Source organism: Chinchilla lanigera, unplaced genomic scaffold (genome assembly GCF_000276665.1).
Source record: "Chinchilla lanigera isolate Chin_1 unplaced genomic scaffold, ChiLan1.0 scaffold00008, whole genome shotgun sequence".
Taxonomy (NCBI): Eukaryota; Metazoa; Chordata; class Mammalia; order Rodentia; family Chinchillidae; genus Chinchilla; species Chinchilla lanigera.
In genome coordinates this window covers 16,824,615-16,849,758 of record NW_004955409.1, presented here as the reverse complement: position 1 = coordinate 16,849,758, position 25,144 = coordinate 16,824,615, and the positions used below count along the sequence as shown (strand labels likewise).

Genomic DNA, 25,144 nt, shown 5'->3' with positions numbered 1-25,144 from the left:
AAAGCAAATTTACTTTTGCAAAAGGGCACAAGCATACCCCAGCAATGAGGTAGCAGGTACATGGGACAAAGAAGGGTGGGCCCTTTTATCCCTAAGCAGGAGAAGCAGCTGACCTTTTTCTCATTGGCTGGGTTGAAGATTTACAGTGTATCTCAGTTGGCTACTTTAAGTCCTGGGAGGGGAGGATCTGAAAGGTTGGGAATCATTATCAAAAGGGAAGGAGAAGCTGGAGGGGAGAGGGTGTGTGGAACAAATAGTCCTTAGCTATCGATTATAATCTGTCTGGGGACCAGCCTAGACCACCCGGCAGCATAGTGTGGAATTTATTTTACCCGAGTGCAGGCAGGCAGAGAGCAGTAAGCCCATTTGTCTCAACAAAGACAAGTGTGTCTCTTTCATAGGGATGGAAAAAAGGCAGAGGACATTAGGTGGGAAGATTTTAATAAACATCTGTGGTCAGAGGTCTCTGGCAGTCTTGTATCTCAGTGGGCAAAGTTATTGAAATGTTCTGTGTAAATTTTCAAGCGGCTGCAGAGGTCCCCGGGACCTGCAAAATTCCTTGTTTGGAAGGCTCAGTGGTGCAGTGCCTGCCTGACAAGCACAATGTCCTGAGTTCAATTCCTGGTACCCCAAAAAATATTCCTTGTCCTGTCTTACTTCCTTCTTGACATCCTGTGCTTGTCAGTGACAGCTTGGGTACTGAGCTGAGTTCCCTGCGGAGTAGTGCCTCTGCTGGCAAGCAGGCAGGGGGCTGGGAGAGTGAGGTGTGATTTGAACCTTACATTGATAAGCTATCTTTGGGTCTGCAGCTGTGTTACCAGAACTTAGGTGTTCCCCGAAATTTAGTGTGTTTGGGAGGAGCTGCCTCCGATGGACTAGAGTTTAAACTAGGGGCACTCCTGTTTATATCCTTTGTTAGAAAAGACCTTGTTTCTTATATATGATAGGTAAATATTTTCTCCCATTCTATAGGTTGCTTTTCCACTCTGTTGGTCGTGTCCTTTGATACACAAAACTTTGTAAGTTTGATATATTTCCCTCACAGGGCTGGATCTGAGGAGTTCCCTGAAGCTGAAATAAAGATCCTAATTCACCCTTTTGTAAAATAACTTCTCAGGTTTGCTGACTCCTGTTTCGGAAAAAGAATTTTCAGGGTGGGTCAGTGAGAGGCCTGGGAAGGATTTATTAGAGATTTTAGGGTGCATTTGAGTGCAAGCACTCAGAGAAGTGAGATGCACTACAGTTTGGAGCTGGGGTATTTATGTGATTTTGGTGGTGGGACTCTGCAGATCTGTAGTCTTAGTCTTGGTCTGGTGGTGGATGGGCGATGGCCCACCTACAGTAAGATAACCGGCCAACTTGGAGATACCCTGATTTATACGTGAAAAGGCAGTCTAGTCACAGGTGAAAGAGGACTGTTTGCAAATAAAAAGGGAATGATTGATCCCATTTCCAGGTGAGAGGCTTATTGTGATCTGGGAGAAGAGAGGAAAAAAACTAGTTTTGGGCCCTGAATCTGTAATTTTCATTTTTAAAATTCTCACTTTCCTTGTCTCCTTTCTGCCTAGTTTTATTTCTTCTGTTCTACTGTGCCTGGAGTTCTGGGCTGTCACTTTTTCTAGGGATTCTTTCCAGGCTCTTGTACTGAACAAAGAGTTGCACAGGACAGGTGAAAAAGGTATCAAGGTTTTACTAAAGATAGGGGAGGAAGTACACGCTACAGAATGAGACCAGCCATGAGAAAGAGAAATCACAGTGGTAATGAGGTAATGGTAGAAATCTTTTTTTTTTTTTTTTTAAATAACACAAACTCTGGCAGTGTAATTCAGGCCTTGAACTCGCTATGTAGAACATGATGGCCTTAAACTGCTGCCTTAGTCTGAGTGCTGGGATTACAGGCATGCATCAGGATGCCTGGCTGTGGACATCTTTTATACCTCCCATTTTTCAGGCTGATGTCAGATCTCGGTGATTCTATCAAAAACCTGTTTGGTTTCACACCAGAAGAATTGAAGATAGAACTTTCTGTGTTTTTTTTTTTCTTTTGAGATAGGGTCTTGCTGTGTAATTCAGAGTGGCCTTTAGCTCACTTTGTAATCTAGGCTGGTCATGAGCTCACCACAGCTATTCTCCTGCCTCAGCCTCTCCTTATAGGCTTGTGCCACCATACCCATCTTGAAGATAGCACTTTCTTCAAGTGCTGTCTTGATTAGTCCCAGTGATATAGGGGAAATAGTAAAACTCCCAACCTGCTAAATGTCAGATACGCCAAGTTCGTGTTCCCCAGAATCAAAGAATCCTAAGGAACAACGGAGGTTAAGAGTAGGAAAAATCTATTGAAAGAGAGAGAGAGAGAGCTCCTGAGAGACAGGTGGGGACCCAAAATTGGGTTGCTGCGGACCCCACTTCACAGAGGAGGATTTGTAGAGCAGACTTACGAGGTTGGTACACTGTGGATCAAAACTGTGATCAACCAGTAAGATTACAAGTGTAGCCGCTTAGGTAATAATGATCCTATGGGGAAGCAGGTCACAAAGCAGGTGTGTATGGAAAGATTGGAGATCTGTTTAGGAAGCAGTAGATCATGAGGTCCTGGTCACCTGCTTGGGTTAATGTTGTCTGTCTAGACTTTATTGACCAGGTGACAGCAAATTATCTGACTCCTTGGGGAGGCATGTAGTCCTTGTCATTCTCTTGAGCCCTGGCCTTCAGCAGATGCACCTCCAGCCACATTGTAATGTGTTCTCATCTGCTGCACTGACTCCCTTGAGGGCCTAGCCCTGTCTATGATATTTCTACCTAACTTAGCTGTCTATAATACCAGCAACAGCTTTTTTTTATTTTCTTGGGACAGAGTCTCGCTATGCAGTTCAGGCTGACCTCGAACTCACTATGTAACCCAGGCTGGCCTCAAACTCATCCTGCTCCCTTAGTCATCCTGCTACCTCAGCCTCCCAGGTGCTGGGAATACAAGTGTGTGCCACCATGCCTGGCAGGAACAGTGTTTGGGAACTTTTTCAGCTCATATGTCCTGGATATTTGTGATGGACAGGTCGTGTCTGCTTGCCAAACCAGCTGGCGTGTCCCAATCCCCTGCCTCACTGCCTCACTTCCATTTGTCTAATTTTCCCTTTTGTCACATGGGTTTTTAGTGTCATAACCAAGAAATCTTGGTAAACTTATACCGTTAAAGTTTTGTTATATGTTTTTTTCTAGGAGTTTTACAGTTTTAGGTTTCACATTTGTCTTCAATCCACTTTTGAATTAGTTATTGTATATAATGTAAGATAAAGATTCAGTTTCATTCTTTTACTTGTACTGTCAGTTTTCCCGACACCATTTTTTCAAGAGAATACCTTTTCTCATTGAGTAGTCTTGATTGTCTTATTAAACACTAACTGACCATGTACAAAGGGTTTGTCTTGGCTTTCTGTTCTGTTCATTTGGTTGATTTGTTTTAATGTCAGTACCATACTGTTTCCTTCTTTCTTTTAAAAAGTATGCTACCCTGGGAGGTGGAGGCAGGAGATTGCTTTGCTGTGAGTTGGAGGCCAGCTTGGGCTACATAAAGAAGTTCAAGGCCAGCCTGTACCACACAGTGAGATGTCTTAAAAAAACCAACCAACCAACCAACCAACAAAAACTTACTCTGTGCCCTTTGCTATTTTGTGTTGCTAGTTGGAAGTTATTAGTGGCTGCTAAGAATAAACTAGTGCTAGTACTGTTGACACATTATAAAGAATATGTTGAGGGGCTTGGGATGCTGCCTAGCATGCACAAGTCCCTGAGTTCAATCCTTGGGACCACAAAAGAAGAAGAAGAAAAAAATATGTTGGGAAGCTTACTAAGTAATTTTAGTGTATTCTTTTGGCTTTGTTTTATGAAGTAATCAGCAAAATGATTTTCCTGCGGGTAAGGCTGGTGTTCTTAATCCTTTTTACAACACTGTAATTACAGGGTGTGGAGTAATTGGCAGTCTCTGAAGACAGAGGGGTGTGGTAAATTTGCTGATTCCAGAAGAAACTCTTATGTCCCACTTAAGTATGCAGTTAGTATAGGGTAGGTATGGTAGTAAGTGACTCAGAATATGTCAAGCAACAATCATTTTTTTTTAATTGACTTATTAAAGCCTCACAAACTGGTAGCTAATTCACATATGGAAAAACATTTAAATGTGTCTTTTTTTAGGAGAGGAAGAGTGGAATAATTTGAGAAAATTTTTTTGTAGGTCTTGAAGTGGTTTTCAACTTGGAAAAGTTGATGACACTAATCAAAGTCATCCAAACAGAAGGGAAATTTAAAAAAAATTTTTTTTGAATGAGCTTGGTTTTTGAGGAAGTTTCTTTTTTTTTGGGGGGGTCTTTTTGAGACAGGGTCTCACTCTGCAGTTCTCACTGGCCTTGAGCTCACTTTGTAGCCCATGCTGGTCTCAAACTCTCAAAGATCCTTCTGCCTCTGCCTCCCAAGTGCTGGGATTACAGGTGTACGCTACCATGCCTGGCAGTAAGTTTTGTGTTATATTCAAATTAACATATTCCCTAATAGCTAAATAGGGCTTTAAAAAGATGTCATTGATGCAAAGTAACCTTTTTGGTATGTGTTTCCACAGATCATTAACTGAAGACAAAAGAAGTAGCTATGCAAAACTCTCACATGGATGAGTACAGAAATTCTAATAATGGCAGCACAGGCAACAACAGTTCAGAGGCTGTAGTAGAACATCCCGCTGATTTCAGTACTGAGATTATGAATGTCACAGAAATGGAACAGTCACCTGATGGCTCTCCCAGTGTGAATACATCTACAGAAGAAAGTGAAATGACAAATACTGTGGACCTTCCAGTGGCAGTGACAGAAACAGAAGCAAATTTTCCTCCAGAATACGACAAATTTTGGAAAACTGTAGAAAATAATCCTCAGGATTTTACAGGCTGGGTATATTTGCTTCAATATGTAGAACAGGAGGTTAGTAACTATTTAAGTAGTATTAGATGGACAGATTAGCCAAGTATACCAGTGTTTTGTAATGAAAGTTGACATTTTAAGTAATTTTTAGGTTAAGTCAAATAACATTATATCCATATACTTTTAGCTTCGCACATAACCTAAAGCATTTATATATGGCGCAGAGCCAGTAGAGTCAAAACCTAATGTTGTGTAGTGGTTGTAGTTTATGTATGTGTAATGTTACTGAAATAAAAGTTATCTTGTAGGGCTGGGGATATAGTTCAGCGGTACAGCACGTGAGGCCATGAGTTCCATCCCTAGCACTGTCAAAAAAAAATTAGCTTATCTTTGACAGGGTTCCTTATTTATTTATTTTTTAAATGAGAATTTCCAGGATGTTTAAACATCTTGTTTTATTTTCATCAGAATCACTTGCTGGCTGCCAGGAAAGCATTTGACAAATTTTTCATACACTATCCGTATTGCTATGGTTACTGGAAAAAGTATGCAGATCTTGAAAAGCGACATGACAACATTAAACAATCAGATGAGGTACGTACATCACTGAATAAAGTTACCTTTATTAGGTACTGTAAGCCAATTAATAACAAAACAAGACTTTTTTTGGCTGGCAGTACCTACCATTTATGGTCAAACAATTTTTATAGGGTATTTTATTTGCATTTGTCACTCTTGTGGCATTTGTAGCTAATATTTTCTCTCTTTGTTGGCAGGTGCGTTAAACCTCTACAGTTTGTCAAGCTTTGCAGTGCAAGCCTCTGTATTACACTGCAGCTTAACAAGTAGGGCAGGGCTTTTCTCTCACTTACATTTATTTCTCATTTTCCAAACAATATAGTTGGTTTGCTAGTCACATTTGCTACGTCTTATTGCATTTTTGGTCAGACGCTGTCATTGATGCTCTAATGGGTCTGTGCCCTATGGTCTGTAACCCAAAGCCTGCCCACACAACCCGGTCAGAATGCAGGGACTGCTGCGCTTTGAAGATCAAGACTCTGCACGTGGGGATCAGAACATTGCCATGTTCTATCCAACCTCCACCCAAATGGTAATGGTAGATTATTTAAACAAAATTCCAGTAATTAGTATTTCTAAGGTTCACCGGATAACACAGTGTTACCTCTCTGTTAAGAAATAATTAAGTATTTGAAGTACAGTTGATTGTTTTCTTCTTAGGTGTATCGTCGGGGGCTTCAGGCAATACCTCTTAGTGTTGACCTTTGGATACATTACATAAACTTCTTAAAAGAAACATTGGATGCTGGAGATCCCGAGACAAGCAATATCATAAGAGGGTATGTGAAACAGTGATACTCAAAAACGTTTCAAGATGTCAATAAGTAATCTGATATTGATAATAAAACAACTCATGAATCCTAAACCGGAAGTTTTACATTTACGTTTCTTTCCCACTATTTAAAAAATAATAACACATAGTAAACTTACTTTCGATTATTTTAAAAAACATGTAACAAAGCCTTTCTTCATTCCATGCCCCTTTTATTATGGCTCCAGTTTTGCTCCTCTCACGGTTTAATGGCTTAATGTGTGTGTTTTCAGATACATGCTGCAAACATACTTGTGCATTTTACATATTGTTTGACTTGTCTTACTTAGTGTGTTTTAAATCTTTCTCTGCCATATTTTTTAAACACTGCAAAAATATTTTATTGTATCAAAGTACTGTATTTTATTTGACGACTTCCTTATTTATAGGAAATAATGCTACAGTGAACATCTCTATAGAAGTCAGCATTTTTGTACCATGTGCTAAAAGTGGAACTTCGGTCAAAGGGAATACACAACTAAGTTTTAAGATGTTCCTCAAAAAGGGTATCAACTTTAAACTTCCACTAACATTGTACAAAAGTAGTCATTTTTCCGTAGGCGTGTCAGTTTTTCTTTTTTTTTTTTGAAACAGGGTCTCACTGTGTGGTCTAGCCTAGCCGTGAACTCACTGTGTATCCAAGGCTGGCCGCAAACTTGTAGCGCTCCTCCTACCTCAGCTTCCCAAGTGCTGGGATTACACGCCCAACCTCTCTATATCACTTAATTTGGTATATTGAGAATGTTTATCCTGGTTTATCATTATTTTTATATGCCTTTTTTGGTGCTAGAATCCAGGGCCGTTCATGTGTGAGGCATATACTCTGCCACTGAGTTGTACCCTGAACACTGAGCCATTTTAGAAATTCATTATTTATATCATTTGCTCATTTTTCTATTGAATTGTCTTTTTTTTTATTCATTATAGGATTTATTTATTTATTTATTTATTTATTTATTTATTTAATTTTGGTCTTTTTTTGAAATAGGGGCTTGCTGTGCAGTTCAGGCTGGCCTTGAGCTCACTTTATAGCCCAGGCTGGTCTCAAACTTGCAACAATCCTCCTGCCTCAGCCTCCTGAGGATTATAGGAATTCGTTCACTTTTGTTTAATTTTCAAAGCAAAGCATAGTATATAATGTAAGAAGTCAGCTGCTGTTAAACTGCTTGTAAAAAAAACAGTTCATTTATCCCTGTTTTTTTTTCATTTATCCCTTTTTAACTATTAGCTATTCTGATATTTTCGACTGTATTTACCTCTATACTACTACTAGTACTTTATTAGTTTTAAACATTATGATCTGTTATAGTAGATGAGAATTTTAGTTCACTAGAAGTTATACTATTCTGAATATTCTTTTGATAGTTTCCTTCCCCTGATTATCTGTTGTTTTTATTAATTAGATATTGGACTTTCTATTTTAATCATTGCATCTTCTTTTCTGTTCCTATTTTTCATCTCATAGGCCTTATTTGGCTGTTTGAGGTATTTCCTTGATTATTATATTGGATTTTTTTTTTTTTTTTTTTTTTTGAGACAGGGTCTCACTATGCATTTCAGGCTGAATTCACTATGTAGCCCAGGCTGGTCTTGAACTTGCAAAGATCCTCGTGCCTCAGCCTACTGAGTGCTGGGATTACAGGTGTGCACCACCACGCCCAGTTTGTACTGGATTTTTAACATGTGCTATTAGATCTTCAATGTTCAAGATTCCAGTGTGGTTGTGCAAAGCCTCTAATCCCAGCACTTGGGAGGCAAAGGCAGGAGGATCACTGCGAGTTTGAGGCCAGCCTGGGCTACCTACTACTAAATTCAAGGCCAGTCTGAACTATACAGTGTGACCCTGTCTCAGAAAAAAGAAAGAAGTTAAAGAATCTTTTTCTTTGAATATTCTTTTTCTTATAGCCTCTCACTATTTCACAGACAGCTCTGAATCTTTTTATTATTTCTTTGTATTAAGAATAAAGTTTATCTTGGCACTCTGTCTTGGCACTATTTCTGGGAAATTTTTTTGTTAAATGTGTGGTCTCTTTATTTTTGGCGTTAAAGATTAGCTATTTGGAAGCTATGTGGGACATTCTCAGCTGGCCTGGAGAGCGTCATATTATATTGATCAGGTAGTCATTCAGGTTTTTGTTGGAGGATACCCAGTGTTAGTCTTAACCTTAAGCCAGTCTTCCTCTTTATGAGATGGATCATGTACTCTCCCTAAGGGATGTAAATCTAGCTTCTGAAGTTCCATAACTGGGCCGGAGAAGCGGTTGAAGATTTCTAACTCTTCCTAAGCAAACCTTCATCTAAACATTTTGCGGTCTGTCGTTTCACTGTCTCACTGTCCTTTTGGCTCCTCCTTTCCACTTTGTTCAGTGTCTGGTACATTCATTTCCTGAATTGAGATTCTGCAAGGATAGTAACATCTGTTTTATTTTCTTGAAAACCTCACACACGTAAACATGCATGCATTCACATTTACATTCATACTATTACTGAGGTGAGTTTAACCTCTACAACATAGGGAAACCCTGTCTCAAAACAAAAATTTTGTTTATAGTGTCTTCTATCATAGTTTTTTTCAGGTATTTTATCTTTAAATCTTATGTTGGTTTTTGAGTTTGGTATCTTATCTTACCAAAAATATAGAAATCCTATATTTTTTTCAGATGTTTCAGTGATTTTTTTTTTTATTGTTCATTTATTTGTTGTTGAGAAGTAAATGTTATTTAACTTTTTTGTGTTTATTGACTAGTTCAGCCTTTCTGTATTGGTTTGAAATGTCTCATTTACAATAGACCAGGCTTTCACAGATAGGACCATCTGTTTCTGTGTTCTTGGTCACTGTTATGTTGATCCATTTTCCAGTTACCATACTTGTAGTTCCTCTAGTGTTCTAGCTTATTTTGATATATTTCAGGACATGGCTGTCGCATTGTCCTTTTTACATGAGTATTTTGCATTTTTCATGCTAGATAAATATAATTTCAACTTTCTGGTCCACCCAAAATACATTGGTGCTTTGATGGGATTATAGTAAAGTTGTAAGTTAATGTAGGGAATATAGTTTTATAATATTTAGAAAATATTTTGAAAATACATATCCAAAATTTTCCTTTATTGGGATATCAAATCCAGTCATTAAAACTGCATACAGAAATCTCTTGAAATGAGTTAGGTATTAGAAAAAAAAAGAAATGAATTAGGTATTTTAAAATACAGTACTTGATTTTGTAATAAACTTTAAGAAATTTTAGTGTTAGGAGAGATCTTGGAGAGTTTTAAAATATATGTATACTTCTCGTTATCTTACAAGGCAGCTGGATTTCTTGTTGGAGAGTTATTTTTGCAAGAAACTGATCTTACATTGAGGTAAAATTTGCCTCTTTAAATTCTTACTTTAGTTTTGTCGTCTTCCATAAATGAATCTGTACTATGTACATTGCAAGTTTAACAGGTACTTAAGTATCTACAGTGTCACTATTGTTTGCAGTCACTATTGTTTACATTGTACACTGTAATTTCATTTAAGGTAAAATTACGGGCTGGAAGTAGATCTCAGTGGTAGAGTGGTTGCTTAGCATGTGTGAGATCCTGGATTCAAGCTCCAGTACTGACTTCTCCCTTCCCCTCAAAAATGATATAATTGTGTAAGATGTATTTTTATTTCTTTTATCATTTCTCACACATTCTTCTTTTAAGCACAGTTGCACACTTCTATGTATTCCTTCCACTCTTTTTTTTTTTTAAGTAGTTGGGATTGAACCTATAGCTCTGGTGCTTAGCTATATCTCCAGACTTTTTAAAAGCTACTTTTAAATTTTTTAAACTTTTGAGGCATGGTCTCACTAGGTTGTTAAGTTGTGGAAGCTGGGATTGAACTTGTTATATGCTTGCCTCAGTGTCCAGAGTGCTGGGTTTACGGATGTGCACCACTATGCTTAGCTTCCTTTGACTTTTTAATCCTGTGTAGGAAGGAGCTGAATATAATTTTGAACTTAGCATCATTTTTTTTGTGTGTGCTGGGAATCGAACTCAGGACCTTGCACTTGCCAGGCAGGCGCTTGTGCCACTGAGCTATATCCCTGGCCCCTTATTTCTAAACTTAGAAATGAAATGATTTTATTTTGGAAAGGTAACTTAGAAGTAATTTAATTTTTCAGAACTTTTGAGCATGCCGTTCTAGCTGCAGGAACAGATTTCCGATCTGACAGACTATGGGAAATGTACATAAACTGGGAAAATGAACAGGGAAACCTGAGAGAAGTTACAGCTATATACGATCGTATTCTTGGTATTCCGACACAGCTGTATAGTCATCATTTTCAGAGGTACGTTGGAAAATCTAATCTTTGAAAGATCTTTGATTACTGAGGTTAATTCATAATAATTCTCTTAAAATGATTTGGAATATTTTATTAGATGGAAGCAGCATAAATTTTCTTGCTAAATAATCACATTTTACACTTTTAAATTTTGACATTTTTTTCTTGCATCTTATGAAATACTTAAGAATTTTGCTGTATTTAGGTAGAAAGTTTTCTTTACCATTTTATTTATGAGAAGACACAGGAATTCTATTTGCTGTAAGCTGTTTCAAAGTGGTAAAGGAATGAGAAACTAGAGTCTAAATTTATTTGTAGTACTAAATTAACACAATACCTGACACATCATAAATGCTTGCTTCTTATTTATTTATTTATTTTTTTGTCTTTTTGAGACAAGATCTCGATGTGCAGCTCAGGCTGGCCTGGAGCTCGCTTTGTAGCCCAGGCTGGTCTCAAACTTGCAACAATCCTCCTGCCTCAGCCTCCCGAGTGCTGGGATTAGAGGTGTGCGCCACCATGCCAGGCTGTTTTTTTTTATCTTTTGATATAGTATTCGTGCTGTGTTGCCCAGACTGAGACTGGCTTTTAATTCATGTTCCTCTTGCCTCAGCCTCCCAGGTAGCTTGGTTAAAGGATCATGTCACCATGCCCACCTTATTTTGTAACACTTAGTGATTGACTACAGATCCATTCCTTTGACTCACAAACATCTTATATCCAAAACAGTGAAGGATTTATTTTTTATATTAAGGGCTGTTATATTCAGGCAATCAAATATCATTCCATGTAAATTTTCCACTGTGATTTCCTGTTGTGATTTTCTTTTTTTAAATATGACTTTCATTGTAATGAATCCTTTTTTTTTTGGTACTGGGAATCAAACTCAGGACCTTGTGCTTGCCAGACAGGCGCTTGTGCTGCTGAGCCGAATTCCCGGCTGTAATGATTACTGTTAAGACAGTGCTGTGTACTGTGACTTCCATATTGTTTTCTGCTGTATGCAAAGCATCCCACTGATAAGTGTCTGAAAGGCTTTTTCAATATGTGAGGTCAACCTGAGGGCTGTGCCTTTGTTTAACTGTCATATTTTCTATATACTTGTCATAGTTTGTATGCATTATATTGTATAAACTTAGGTACTTTTCAGGTATTTTCTAAATTCTTTGTTACAGAAGTTGCATTAATAAGGCATTAATAGGCATTTGTGAAGTTCAGCATGTTATTAAGTATAAGCATAAGCTTGTTAAGCATGCTTACCAAAGCATTTGTGAAGCTCTGTGGACCAACTTGCTAGAAATAGAAGTCAGGCAAACTCAGGTTAGAAAAAGGAATCATGTAGGTGTGAATGTACTGGGTATACTTTTGATGAAATGGAGGGAGGTGCACAGATTTCGAGGTTGTAATGACCTAGGCAGATACTTGCTGAAAGACATTACTAATATAGGACAACATATGGAAATACCTGATAAATACTCATGTTGACTGTGAAAGTAATTAAAAGCATCAGAAAGGATTCCTTACTCTTTTGTGTTTAAAGGTAAGATTATAAGGTGCATACTCAGGGCAAGAAAAAAATGTGTAGGAAACACTTATATAACATTTACTAGTTGTAAAATGTTGTATGTCTGTTAATGTTTCCCCCCTTTTATCTTTAAAAAAAAAAATAATAACATTTACTATATCCCACACTGTGTTATTCCCTCAGTCCTTATAACAGTGCAGTGAAGTAGATATTATTATTAATTCTCTTTTTTTTTTTGTCTTTTTGAGACAGGGTCTCGCTATGCAGTTCAGGCTGGCCTTGAGCTCACTTTTAACTCCCATCTTATAAAAGTGTAGTGACAGATTATGTTTGCACAAGGTTACTGAGTTAGTAAGTGATTGGAAGCTAGTTGCAGCATAGATAATGGCCCAAAAGTTCCTGATAAAGTTTCTAGATTTTTTTTTTTTTTTTTTTTAAATTGATGGTAAATGAATCCAGGGCCTTGCTCATAGTAGTCAAGCATTCAACCACTGAACCTTGCCTATAGCCCCCAGTCATTTTTCTTTAAGTGAGTGTCCTGCTAGATATTTAACAGAAACTCCCAGTATTGGAGATGGAACTTGAGTACACTAACACTGAGCTGTATCCCTCTTTTTATTTTTTATTCTGAGATATAGTCTTGCTAAGTTGCTCAGGCTAGCCTTGACCTTGTGATTGTCCAAGTAGCTGAGATTACAGGTATGCACCACTATACTCAACTCTGTATTTGTTTTTTGGTACCAGGAATCGAACTCAGGACCTTGCACTTACGAGGCATGGACTTGTGCTGCTGAGCTATATCCTCAGCCCGGTGCTCAAGTCTGTTAGTCTCTCAGAAATGAATATATGTTTTTTTTTTGTTGGTTTTTTTTTTTTGGTACCAGGTATTGAACTCAGGACCTTGTGTTTGCCAGGCAGGTTCTTGGAATATATGTTTATAATAGAAGTTAGTGGGATTATATTATTTCTGCCCTGTAGTGAGCTATTTTTCACTTTCTGTGTGGGTAACTGTTTTATCAGTTTATAGCAAGCTCCCAAGTAGTCATTGTGTAAATAAATCTTAGTTTTTGTGCTAGTTTATATGGTTAACTCTTTCGAGAACCACTGAACTATTTTCTTTTGCCTAACATGTGCCCCCTCATTATTATTTGGCACTTGCTGTATATTACTTGATAACCCATTTACATTGTAGGAAAACGACCTGAAGAAGGTGTATGTGGATGGTCTTGCTCTCAAGTTAGTCAGAAGTATAAAGGAGGAGGCATATATTTAAAAAAATGCTCAAGTGTTGCCATAGAAATACTTCATTATGTGGCCTTGCATATTGGCTGTCAGTTGACTGTTATCTTTAAGATAATATCGAATTTAAAATCTTTCACATTCATTATGTACCTCATTATGTGGTCTGATGTCTCAGGATTCATCCCTCATAGTTCCTAATTCAGACACACCAAAACAGTAATTTCCCAAAAAGGAGTACTTCATACTTTTATGACTAACACTTCTCCACTTCGCTGGTGAACGATTATTTCTCACTACCACATCGTCTTCTCTGAAACTTGCCCCAGTTCACTTAAGTTGAGGGATCTGTCCTGTCATTGTGCCACTGCTGTACCTATACTTGACAGCAGTGCTTTGCATTATGTGTCCTGTGTCTTGTGGCAGACACCTATCCTCCGAACACTGCAGGGGCTGAAGCAGGAGGGTCATTTGAGCTTACTAGTTCACGTGAGCTTTCTTATGTCTTTCTGAGACAGGGTCTCACTGCAGTTCAGGCTGGCCTTGAGCTCACTTTGTAGCCCAGGCTGGTCTTAAACTCACAACGATCCTCCTGCCTCTGCCTCCACAGTGCTGTGATTACAGGCCTGTGCCACCAGGCCTGGCTTTCTTTTTTTGACACACAAAACCTGTTACGTCCTTCAGGCTGACCTTGAACTCATTATGTAGCCAAGGCAGCCTCAAACTTGGGTGATCCTCCTGCCTCAGCTGCCCAAGTGCTGGGATTACAGGCGTGCGCCACCATGCCTGGCCATGTTGTATTGGATGTTGTGTAGTTACTATTTCAAGCTGTATTAATGACACTGGCTAGAAAAATACATAAAAACAGAAGAGAACAAAATGGGGAGTGGAGTTCTTGGTAATAATTCAGGGCCAGTAAGAAGAAGGAACCTTAAGAGATCAAGAAGCAATGAGAAACTTGGAGAAAAATCAGTAATAAAGTGGTAACTCAGAATCCAAAGATCGAAAACATTTCTCACAGTAAGATATGTTAGCACCCTTAAGTACCGAACGTATTATCTGGAGAACAACTGCGCTGTAAGACAAGACATCCATTTAGTTTCGCATAGATAATCAGTGACACGTGCTAGGGCAGTTATGTTGGCTTAATAAGTGTTGATGTGAATTGAGTATTTAGTGTGTGCGAAAGACCTTGGCATTTGTTGGTCATTTATGCTTTAATACGGATTACTACATTTAATTTTACGGTAACTTTGTGAGGTAGTTATTGTCCCTTGAAGAGATGAGGAAACCAAGGTGTGGAGAAGGGAACACTTCATGTAACTAACGCACAGAACTGGGTTTGAATTTGTGCCTGTCTTTTCCATTCCGCTGCAAAGGCGAGAAAGAAGTGTCTGCAGACTGTTTTATCAAGTGGGAACTTTTCAGCATAGAAAGGAATGAAAAAGACGGTATTTTTAGTCTTTAAACCAGAGTGACTTTGAAAGATTAATATATAGTAGTTACCTAACATGAGATTTCAAATTATGATGTAAATATAGAGAATATACATTATTTCTTTCTTTAGATTTAAAGACCATGTGCAGAATAACTTGCCTAGAGATCTCTTAACTGGTGAACAGTTTATCCAGCTGCGAAGGGAATTAGCTTCTGTAAATGGACACAGTGGTGATGATGGGCCTCCTGGTGATGATCTTCCATCAGGAATTGAAGACATAACTGACCCAGCAAAGGTAATCAGACTTACTCAGAAGTTGTTCCTTACCTGAGAAATTAGACCCTTGACTACAAGTGTTGTAGTAGTGATATATTTATGTAGCTGGCATTTAGCACCTGTGGATTAAATACCGATTTAAGGTAGAAGCTGGATATGGTGGTACACACCCATAATCCCAGCTGCTTGGGAGACTGAGGCAGGAAGATTACAAGTTCAAGTTTAACCTTGGCAATTTAGTGAGACCCTGTCTCAAAAACTTAAATTGGGCCAGGCATGGTGATGCATGTCTGTAATCCCAACACTCAGGAGGCTGAAGGAGGCTGAGGCAGGAGAATCTCTGGGAGTTCAAGGCCAGCCTGTCCTACATAGTGATGACACCCTGTCTCAAAAAAATTCTAAGTTGGGCTGGACATGTAAGATCAGTGGTAGAGTGCTCCTAGGTAGATCCCCAGTACTTAGATTCTCCACCTTAAATTTTGTTTTAAATATCTTAAAATGAGACATGTAAAAATAACTTACTTTAGAAGGAATATTTTGCCTAGGTCGTGATCTACTAGTGTATTAAAAATAAGAAAAAGGTTTATTAGGGCATTCTGTTAAGATTTTAGTTAAAAACATAATTGTTGCTGACATGCTAGTGCACATTTGTAATCCTTCTACTTGGGAATCAGGGGCAGACGGATCATAAATTCAAGGTAGCAGGGGCACCTTACCAAGACAGATCTGAAAACATAGAAAAATAGGAAAGGCTTGAGGAAGAAGCTCAGCAATAGAGCACTTGTGGATGAAAGGTCCTGGGTTTAATCCCCAGCACCACAGAAACAGAGAAAATTAATAACTATAAAACCACTGCTATTGTAAGAATAAAGTATGTGGATGATACTTAAATACAAGTGTGATATTGAAACGTTTTCAGTATGTAATTTACAAGATTTAATTTTTTCTTTTTCATTCCAAGCTAATAACTGAAATAGAGAACATGAGACACAGGATCATTGAAATTCATCAAGAAATGTTTAATTATAATGAGCATGAAGTTAGTAAAAGGTGGACATTTGAAGAAGGTGTAAGTATTTTGTTTTGAAATAGTCTTCAAGCCAGGTGTGGTGGCACACGCCTGTAATCCCAGCACTTGGGAGGCTGAGGCAGGAGGATCGTTGTGAGTTTGAGACCAGCCTGGGCTACAAAGTGAGCCCAAGGCCAGCCTGAACTGCATAGCAAGACTCTGTCTCAAAAAGATCAAAAAAAAGAGTCTTCAAATAAGAAACATAGGAATAATATATATCTTGAGTTTTGATAGCAATGTCTCCTTTTCTTCTTGTGTATTTAATAGCTAAACATGTGTTTCATTGTTTTCTGTTAACATTTCCCATTATCAGTTTGGGAATCATGTTAAATTCAGATTTGATCTTCCAGATTTCTGTTTATCCAATTCGATTTTCTTTCTTTTTTTGATTTTTTGTTTAAGACACGGTTTAGCTATGTAGTTGAGGCTGACCTTAAACTCACTGTGTAGCCCAGGCTGGCCTCAGCCTCCAGAGTGTTGAGACTACAGGCATGTGCCATCTTACCCAGCCCTGTTCAGTTCTTAAATCAGCTTTATTGGGTTGTACATTATGCACAATGAAATGTACCCATTTTAGATATATAGCACAATGACAGCCAGGTGTGATGGTGCATGCCTGTATTTCCATCACTTGGGAGGCTGAGGCAAGAGGATCATTGTGAGTTTAAGACCAGCCTGGGCTACAAGGTGAGCTCAAGGCCAGCTTGAACTACATAGAAAGACCCTGTCTCAAAAAGATTAAAAAAAAATATACACAGCAAAATGAATTTCCCCCATGATTTTAATAATCTTTTTCTGACTGTTTTAAGGTATGATTTACAGGACATACATTTCACTCATTCAGCATATGTAATTCAAGAGTTCAGGCCTGGGGATATAGCTCAGTGGCACAAGTGCCTGCCTGGCAAGCACAAGGTCCTGAGTTTGATTCCTGCTACAAAAAAAAAATTCATAGTGTATTCACAGAGAAGTGCAACAACTGGCACAGTCGATTTTAAAACATTCTTATCCCTTGAAGAAACCCATTACCTGTTAGCTCACCTGTAGTCTACCTACTACTAACCTCATCACCTCTAAGCCTAGTTCTAAGGTATCACTAATACTTTTTGTTTCTGTGGATTTTCCTGTAGTGGCCTTTTCACATCAGTGGAATCACATAATGTGGGGGCTGTGAAATAACCTTTGATAAATGTGTGTACACTGTATCACCACCACCGGCAAGATACAAACAATTGTGTCGCTGCGAAAGGTCCCCTTGGTCACATTCTAGTCACTCTAGCCCCAGACCGCTCCTGAACTGCTTTGTGTCACTATGGTATAATTGTTCAGTTTAAAACTACTGAACAAGCTGGGCATGGGGCTGCACGCCTGTAATTCCAGCACTCAGGAAGATGAGGCAGGATTACTGAGTTTGAGGCCAGCCTATACTACAGAGCGAGACCTTGTCTCAAAAAACAACAAATAAAAAAATCAGGAATAAATTTTCCTATACATAAAAAAATGTATAATTTTATCAGAATGATGGAATGGAAAATGCATTCTATTCTTTATAAAAGCTAAATAATTAAATTCTAATTTAAAATAAAATTGTATGGTAATTAAATCTTTTGGTTCATTATTACAACTTTTATTACTGTCCTTACAGATATTTTGGAGTTGGTTTACTTTCTTTGTCATGTTATAATTTTTATTACAGATTAAAAGACCTTATTTTCATGTGAAACCATTGGAAAAGGCCCAATTAAAAAACTGGAAAGAATACTTAGAATTTGAAATTGAAAACGGAACTCATGAACGGGTTGTGGTTCTCTTTGAAAGATGTGTCATATCATGTGCCCTCTATGAGGAGTTTTGGGTTAAGGTAAGAAAATCATACGCTATTCAACTGGAATACATTACAAACATTGATCTAGTGACTAACCTTTTTTTGTACTTCTGTTGAATGTTGTTCATATAACTATATCTGTTGCATTAGGAGATGGTCTGCTTGCAACCAGATTTGACTGCTGCATATGCCAACCTCGTTGCCTCTCCGTCCTTCCTTACAGAAACTAGTCTAGTGGTTCAATAAAGGTGCCGAATGGGTTTAAAAATAGAATTTTATCGTTCTGTCACTTATTTAATGGCTTGTTCAACTGTAAATTATTCAGTATTTCCTTTTTTCTGTATGTAGTATGCCAAGTACATGGAAAACCATAGCATCGAAGGAGTGAGGCATGTCTTCAGCAGAGCTTGTACCATTCATCTCCCAAAGAAACCCATGGTGCATATGCTTTGGGCAGCCTTTGAGGAACAGCAGGGTAAGAATGAGGAAATGCAGTTGCTATTTTTGGTTTTTCTCCGGTACCGGGAACCGAACTCACGACGTTGCGCTTGCCAGGCAGGCGCTTTTGCCGCTGAGCTAAATCCCCAGCCCCCCAGTTGCTATTTTTGGGACATTATTTCAGGGATACGGGAGTTGAGGGTTTAAGATTGTGTGAAGAGCTTGGCCAGTTTTTCCAATAAAGGGCCAGGCAGTGAGTATTCTAGCCTTTGCAGGTCATGTTGCCCCTTCCTTAACAACTCATCTTTGCTATTGTAGCCCATGAGCTGCTGTGGACAATATGTAATGGAGACAACTTTCTCTGTTTTTCTTTTAAAAATGCAAATGGTGAGAAGGCTAGATTTAGTTTATAGACTTTCTTTTGATGTAGGGATGCTGTACCACTGAGCTACATCCGCAGCCCTTTTTGTTTTTTATATTTAATTTTGAGACATGTTTTAGGTAAGTTGGCAGGCCAGGTTATGACTTGTGATTCTTCTGCCTCAGCCGCCCTAAATGCTGGGATTACAGGTTTGGGCCATCATGCCCAAATTAATGTTTGTTAGTACCTGGCATAAAGGATATTTCAAAAGTTTAAACAAAAGCGTAAGTGTTCCATTGCTATTTCTAGGCAATATTAATGAAGCCAGGAATATCTTGAGAACATTTGAAGAATGTGTTCTGGGGTTGGCAATGGTTCGTTTGCGAAGAGTAAGTTTAGAGCGACGGCATGGAAATATGGAAGAAGCTGAACATTTGCTTCAGGACGCTATTAAGAGTGCCAGGTCGAATAATGAGTCATCGTTCTACGCCATCAAACTAGCCAGACATCTTTTCAAAATACAAAAAAATCTTCTCAAATCAAGAAAGGTGCTTTTGGAAGCTATTGAAAGAGATAAAGTATGTATTTGTGTTTTTAGACTATTTTCCATAAAAGCCAGTGGTTGGTTTTTCACTTTGGCAACTATGATGTAAAATTTGGTCTATATGTAATACATTTTATTACTAAATGAAGACAACAGTCCCTCTAAACTGATGTTGCCATTGAAAACTTTTGCTGAAATTATCTTGAATTAAGTTTGTGAATATTAAGATTATTTGATTAAGAAGGGCTACACACACTGTGAAACTTAGTTTTCCCTTTAGAAATTTTTAAAGAAATTTACTGACTTACAAAGTAGAATATAGGGCCTGAGAAGGTACTCTGTAAACAAAAGCATACTCATAACAAGTGTAGCAGTGGGATGATTTTCCAGTGTTTGTTTCTGTATAGCAGTTGATGAAAGGCAGTGCGTGTATCTCGTTTTTTAGGATTTTAGCTGTAGTCAGGTCTGTGTAATATACAGCTTTATGACAGATAATTTCCATCTGCAATTTAAGATGCTTATCTACAGTCATACTATAATTGTTTAAATTTTTGGCAATATAGAGGCTATTTTTTGTATGCTTTTTTTTTTTTGTCTTTTTTTTTTGTTGTTTTTTGTTTTTTTGGTTTTTCTGCGGTACCGGGAACCGAACTCACGATCTTGCGCTTGCCAGGCAGGCACTTTGCCGCTGAGCAAAATCCCCAGCCCCCTTTTTTTGTCTTTCTGAGACAGGGTCTCGCTTTGCACTTCAGGCTGGCCTTGAGCTCACTTTGTAGCCCAGGCTGGTCTTGAATTTGCAACGATCCTCCTGCCTCAGCCCTCCCGAGTGCTGGGATTACAGGCATGTGGCACCACACCCAGCTATATGCTTTACTTTTTGATTATCAAGATAGGTAAAGTTATATTAAAACCAAGATAAGATACAGAATTTTTATTGGTATTTAACAGTTTACATAGTTTGGGAGACACCCTGTCAGTATGGCAGAGAATTGTTTTACCCCTTCAGATGTATGCTGAAAACATTTAACGTGAGGTGTATTTTACTATTGAATTTTTTTGAATTGAAACAAAAAGACATTTAATATATATGTGCTGTAATCAGTATATTTTAAAAAAATTATTAATACTGCTTTTTATACAGGAGAACACAAAGTTATACCTCAATTTACTTGAAATGGAATATAGCGGTGACCTCAAACAAAATGAAGAAAATATATTAAATTGTTTTGACAAAGCTATACATGGTTCATTACCTATTAAAATGAGAATTACATTTTCTCAGAGAAAAGTGGAATTTCTTGAAGATTTTGGATCAGATGTTAATAAGTAAGATCTTAATTACATTATCTATATGAATGATAAGTGAACATTGATATTTTTGGGAATCTGATGATTATAGATTCATAAATTATTAAGTTTAACAGTGTTTGCTTTGGTTACTTTTCCTCAGATATATGAGAGTATGTTTTGTAAATGTTTATGTGCCCTACAGGTGACAGATGGTTTGTGTTTTCTTCAAAATTTGCCCTAGTTTTAGAATAATTCAAACTGAGTGGATGAGAGAAGGCAGGAAGCAACAATCAATACAATGAAATGGGAAATGAGACAAAGATTACACCATGGAGCACATAGAGATTGTGTAGAGGTCATTACAGATACGTAGATGGAGTTAATCTGGAATAGGAATGCTGTTTTATCAGAGACTGGAGAAGAGTGTAGATGTGGTCCCACAGGTCATGTTTTACTGTATTTTTTTGCCTTTTTGAGACAGGGTCTCACTATGCAGATCAGGCTGGCCATGAGCTCACTTTGTAGCCCAGGCTGGTCTGGAACTTGCAGCAATCCTCCTGCCTCAACCTCCTGAGTGCTGGCATTACAGGTGCCACCACACCTGGCTTGAGGTCATGTTTAATTGGTGTCATCTTTCTGCATTGTTAAAAGACTGAACAGTGAAGGTGATAGAAGGATTTGCTCTAGATTTGTGAAAGGACAAGTTTAAGAATTTAAATTTACTAATAAACAGATGAGTAGAAATTCTAGTACTCTGTTGCTGGAGTGCCAGTCTTACTGTAGTAAGAAAATATCCCCAGAGCCTGTTAGGCATGTGGCTTAACTATTCTATTTAGAGTGATTGCCATTGCAACTGTAAATTTCTTTTGGGTCTATGTATATGTTTTTGATGAGTGTAAGATTTCAGTTAAATTAACACAAAGCTAATATTTAAGTGCTTGGCATCATGCTAAATATTTTATATTCTAATGTAGAATTTATAGCAGTGTGATAGAGGTTGTATTTTAGTGGTTGAACAGAGATCTTTACAAAGATGAGGCAGTTTTTCTAAGTTCACTTGGAGCTTAGAATTATTCATGGGACTGAGCATGAGAATCTGCTTGAAAGCCCCCGCTGTTGAGCTACCTCATGTATTGCGTATGTAATGCCTTTAGTACTGAAGAAGGCGTATAAAAGAACTGAGGTCCGTATTTTAGTTGGGTGGTATGATTCTCAGGAAATAATGCAAATGTGTACGTTAACAAGGGAATGGATTTGTCGTGTTTCTTTTTTTCTAGTTCTGGGGATTGAACCCAGGTCTTTGTACTGAGCTGCACACACAGCCCTGTAAATTTTTATTGTTTTGGTAGACAGGGTCTTGCTGAGGCTGGGCTCCAATTGAAATCCTCCTGCCTCAGCTTGCCAGAGTATGATCATGGGCAGGTGCCACCTTGCTGAGTTTAGATTTGTCGTATTTCGAAGTGGAGCTGGAGCCTCAGTTTTAGTGACTACTGGATTTGGAGAAGCTGAGGAGAGGACACAATAATGGAGCAGATTAAAGTCCATATAAAAGTTACATTTGCCTGGAGGGTTTGGTGAGGTAGTAGAAATATGAAAAAGTCTTTTGTTTTGAGCATGCTCCTAGGGGAGTGCTCTGTCAGTAAGCTATGTCCCCGTCCTGCAGGTCTGATCTTGACTGCTGTGCCTTTACAGTGCAGGCCACATGTAGTAGGTCACTGCCAGAAGGGAGCTTGGGATTTGAACCATCAGAATTAAATGACAGTTTGATTGGCAGTAAGAGGCAGACAAATTGGAGCTTAACACAAAGGTGTCATTAAGGCCCTTGCAGTTACACATACGGAGAGTCTGAGGATCAGAACTAAGGTTATTGTAATTGGAACTTAAAAAAAGTGAGAGAAACAAGTCACTTACACATTTACCCATTTAGTTTCTCTGAAAAGAAACTACTTAAAATTAAAAAAACCAAAATTTGGTTTTTGCTTAGCGGATTTTTTTTTTTCTTTTCAGGCTTTTGAATGCTTATGATGAACATCAAACTCTCCTAAAAGAACAAGATAGTTTAAAAAGAAAAGCAGAAAATGGGTATGTAACTTCTTGCTAAATCAGGAAGGGCTGCTTAAAAGAAGACACTCCATTGTAGAGTGCCTGTAACTTGTTCATGGTGGGGCTGTACCTTATTACGTGTGGCTGCCGGGCGGCTCTGAACTACCCCTGGTACTACACGTGTATGACTATCCATCCCATCATGTGGCATGGGAGTTGTGCATGTACTATCGGTGTTTCACACTAGTGGGAACATGTTAAAGAGAAATGTATTTTTTTTGGTCTTTTTTTGAGACAGGGTCTTGCTGTGCAGTTCAGGTTGGCCTTGAGCTCACTTTGTAGCCCAGACTGGCCTTGAACTTGCAACGATCCTCCTGCCTCAGCCACCCAAGTGCTGGGATTACAGGCATGCGCCCCATACCCGGCCAGAGAGAAGTATTTTTTAAGTGTTACTGTTTTGTCATGGTGATTCAGCTATTTCTGGGATTTGGGAAAATAATACTAAAATGAATTACAAACTTTGATACTGAAGCAGCCCCACTGAACCTAGAGCAGATACAGGAGGTGGAAAACCATTAAGATGAGTGCAGAGGTAGGCCTTAAGCCTTGCAAGTAGAGGGAGTGGTATAAGAACAGTGGCAGAGCAAGGAACCCAGATTCAAGGCTGGCAGGTGGCAGTGACATGTATTGTTGCCTTGGTGAAGTGTGTTCCATCTCAGGAATGACTGCCAGTCCCAGCTTAAGTTAGGAGAAAATATGGACACTGTGTAGACACAGTCTGATTTTTATATCAGAAAGATTTTTTTTATATGGAAATCTTGAAAACATCACCCAGACTGTTTTGCCGCCGGTGGCATGGGCATGAGCCTGTGATCTCAGTGAAAGGTGACACAGTGTAGCCGGATTGTAGAGCGGGAAAGGCTGAATGTCTTCTGGGGGCCGTACCAAGAAAGGGTTGTGACCATCTCACTGGGCAAGGTTGGCGGACTGTTGAGGGTTCACTGAGGGAGGGTACTGGGCCCATAATCTAGATTGCTCTTTCGGGTATTAGAGCTTCCATGCACTGTGGTGTAAAGATACACGGCCATTCTTTGCCAAGTGATCTTGAGGGATTGCTTTCCAAAAGGAAGGTAAATTGTGGAGTTTAGGTTTCAGCCTGTGACTCAGAATTTGTCCAGCTATGTATTTGTCACTAAGTGCCCTCTAGTCCATCACTTTTGCTTTTTTACTGTGCTTCTCCAGAATGGCCCTCTCCACCACCAAAGTAAACAGATGTTCATTCAGTAAAACAAATTATGCAGTGACAGTCTTCTAATAAAGTTCTTATTTGTGGAAGTCCTCAAAGTTTCCATTTGATCTTTTACGTAGCTCAGAAGAGCCAGAAGAAAAGAAAGTACACACAGAAGATACAACTTCATCATCTACACAGATGATTGATGGTGATTTACAAGCAAATCAAGCTGCATATAATTACAGTGCCTGGTATCAAGTGAGTACACATAAGTTTTTGTTCATAGACTTAATTAGAAGCAGATTTTAGGATACTTTTTAAAATAAAAGCAACGCTTAGGCTTTGTTCCAGATTGTGTAATAGACTGCCAGTTGCAGTTAGTTCAGGTTTTGAATTGCAGTATGAACACACACATATTGTCTTAAACATAGTTGCTGTAACTTTTATATTTGAAGCTTGGCTCTTGTATTAATTACTATGCTAACATGTTTACTTTTTCTTTTCAGTACAATTATCAGAACCCTTGGAATTATGGACAGTATTATCCTCCCCCTCCAACCTGATGGAAACATGTAAATTTCAGATGGAATATGTGAAAAGTGTGAAATTATTTTTTTTTAAACGAGGGATGTGAACATAGCATAAGCTTGTTGTATTTGATAACTTGTCTCCTGTTTCTGTGTTAACATTAGGGGAAAATGCCAATTAGTAGCTTACCACAGATACTATTTCCTACCATTTATAAAATTTACTTTTTATTGGAGAACTATTTTTTTTATTTTTTGCATTAAGTGGTCTAGAATTCTTTTGCAATGCATTTGCAAGAGTTTTATAGCCTTAAGTGTAGGAAAAAAACCCTGACTGCCAATCATGTCAGTGTAGTACAAGATTGTGAAAACATAAGGGCTGGCTATTAAGGATTTACCTCTTCTGTAAAAACAAAAAATGATTTTTAACCTTTGATGACAAGGTTGTCTTGAGTGTTTCAGTTATACTTGTGAATCTGGATCTAACTGCAGAAAAGATACACTATTAAGATACTATACCGTGGGATAGATTATAAATGAGGAAATGTAATGTTTGCATCCCTTTAAATGAAAATCATATCAAAAGTATGTTGTTCCAGGAGACTTTGTATTTAGAATATTCATGTAAAACTTGTGAGCAAGCTTTCATTTTGATCAAACTGATCATCTTCATTTTTGTAATAAAACTGAAGATTCATCCAGCAGTTGTTCTGTGAATTTGTTTTCG

General features: G+C 38.2%; 1 protein-coding gene across 6 annotated transcripts; it reads left to right on the top strand.

The window, feature by feature from the left end:
- Nucleotides 1-3,980: 3,980 nt before the first annotated feature.
- On the top strand, nt 3,981-25,121 carry Prpf39 (pre-mRNA processing factor 39). Of its 6 annotated transcripts, none has more exons than XM_005376861.2 (14): nt 3,981-4,059; nt 4,610-4,965; nt 5,374-5,499; nt 6,145-6,263; nt 10,450-10,617; nt 14,943-15,108; nt 16,051-16,158; nt 17,855-18,019; nt 18,332-18,458; nt 19,092-19,360; nt 20,468-20,652; nt 22,624-22,698; nt 24,028-24,148; nt 24,397-25,121. In XM_005376861.2, exons 2-14 carry the CDS (start codon nt 4,639-4,641, stop codon nt 24,451-24,453), a joined length of 2,013 nt encoding a protein of 670 aa, XP_005376918.1. In that variant the 5' UTR covers nt 3,981-4,059; nt 4,610-4,638; the 3' UTR covers nt 24,454-25,121. The 6 variants fall into 6 exon arrangements, with proteins under 6 accessions (XP_005376918.1, XP_005376922.1, XP_005376920.1 ...); XM_013510344.1 differs by lacking the exons at nt 3,981-4,059; nt 4,610-4,965 and adding exons at nt 5,682-5,750; nt 5,854-6,016 and having other exon boundaries at nt 5,411-5,499; XM_005376865.2 differs by lacking the exons at nt 3,981-4,059; nt 4,610-4,965 and adding an exon at nt 5,854-6,016 and having other exon boundaries at nt 5,406-5,750.
- Nucleotides 25,122-25,144: the final 23 nt, after the last annotated feature.

Bases quoted from the DNA above. Each gene is read 5' to 3' on its own strand.
- Prpf39 (XM_005376861.2), top strand. From the start codon at position 4,639: ATGCAAAACTCTCACATGGATGAGTACAGAAATTCTAATAATGGCAGC. The intron at 19,361-20,467 runs GTATGTATTTGT...CTTTTTATACAG, and splicing joins AAGCTATTGAAAGAGATAAA to GAGAACACAAAGTTATACCT. The intron at 24,149-24,396 runs GTGAGTACACAT...TTTTCTTTTCAG, and splicing joins ATTACAGTGCCTGGTATCAA to TACAATTATCAGAACCCTTG.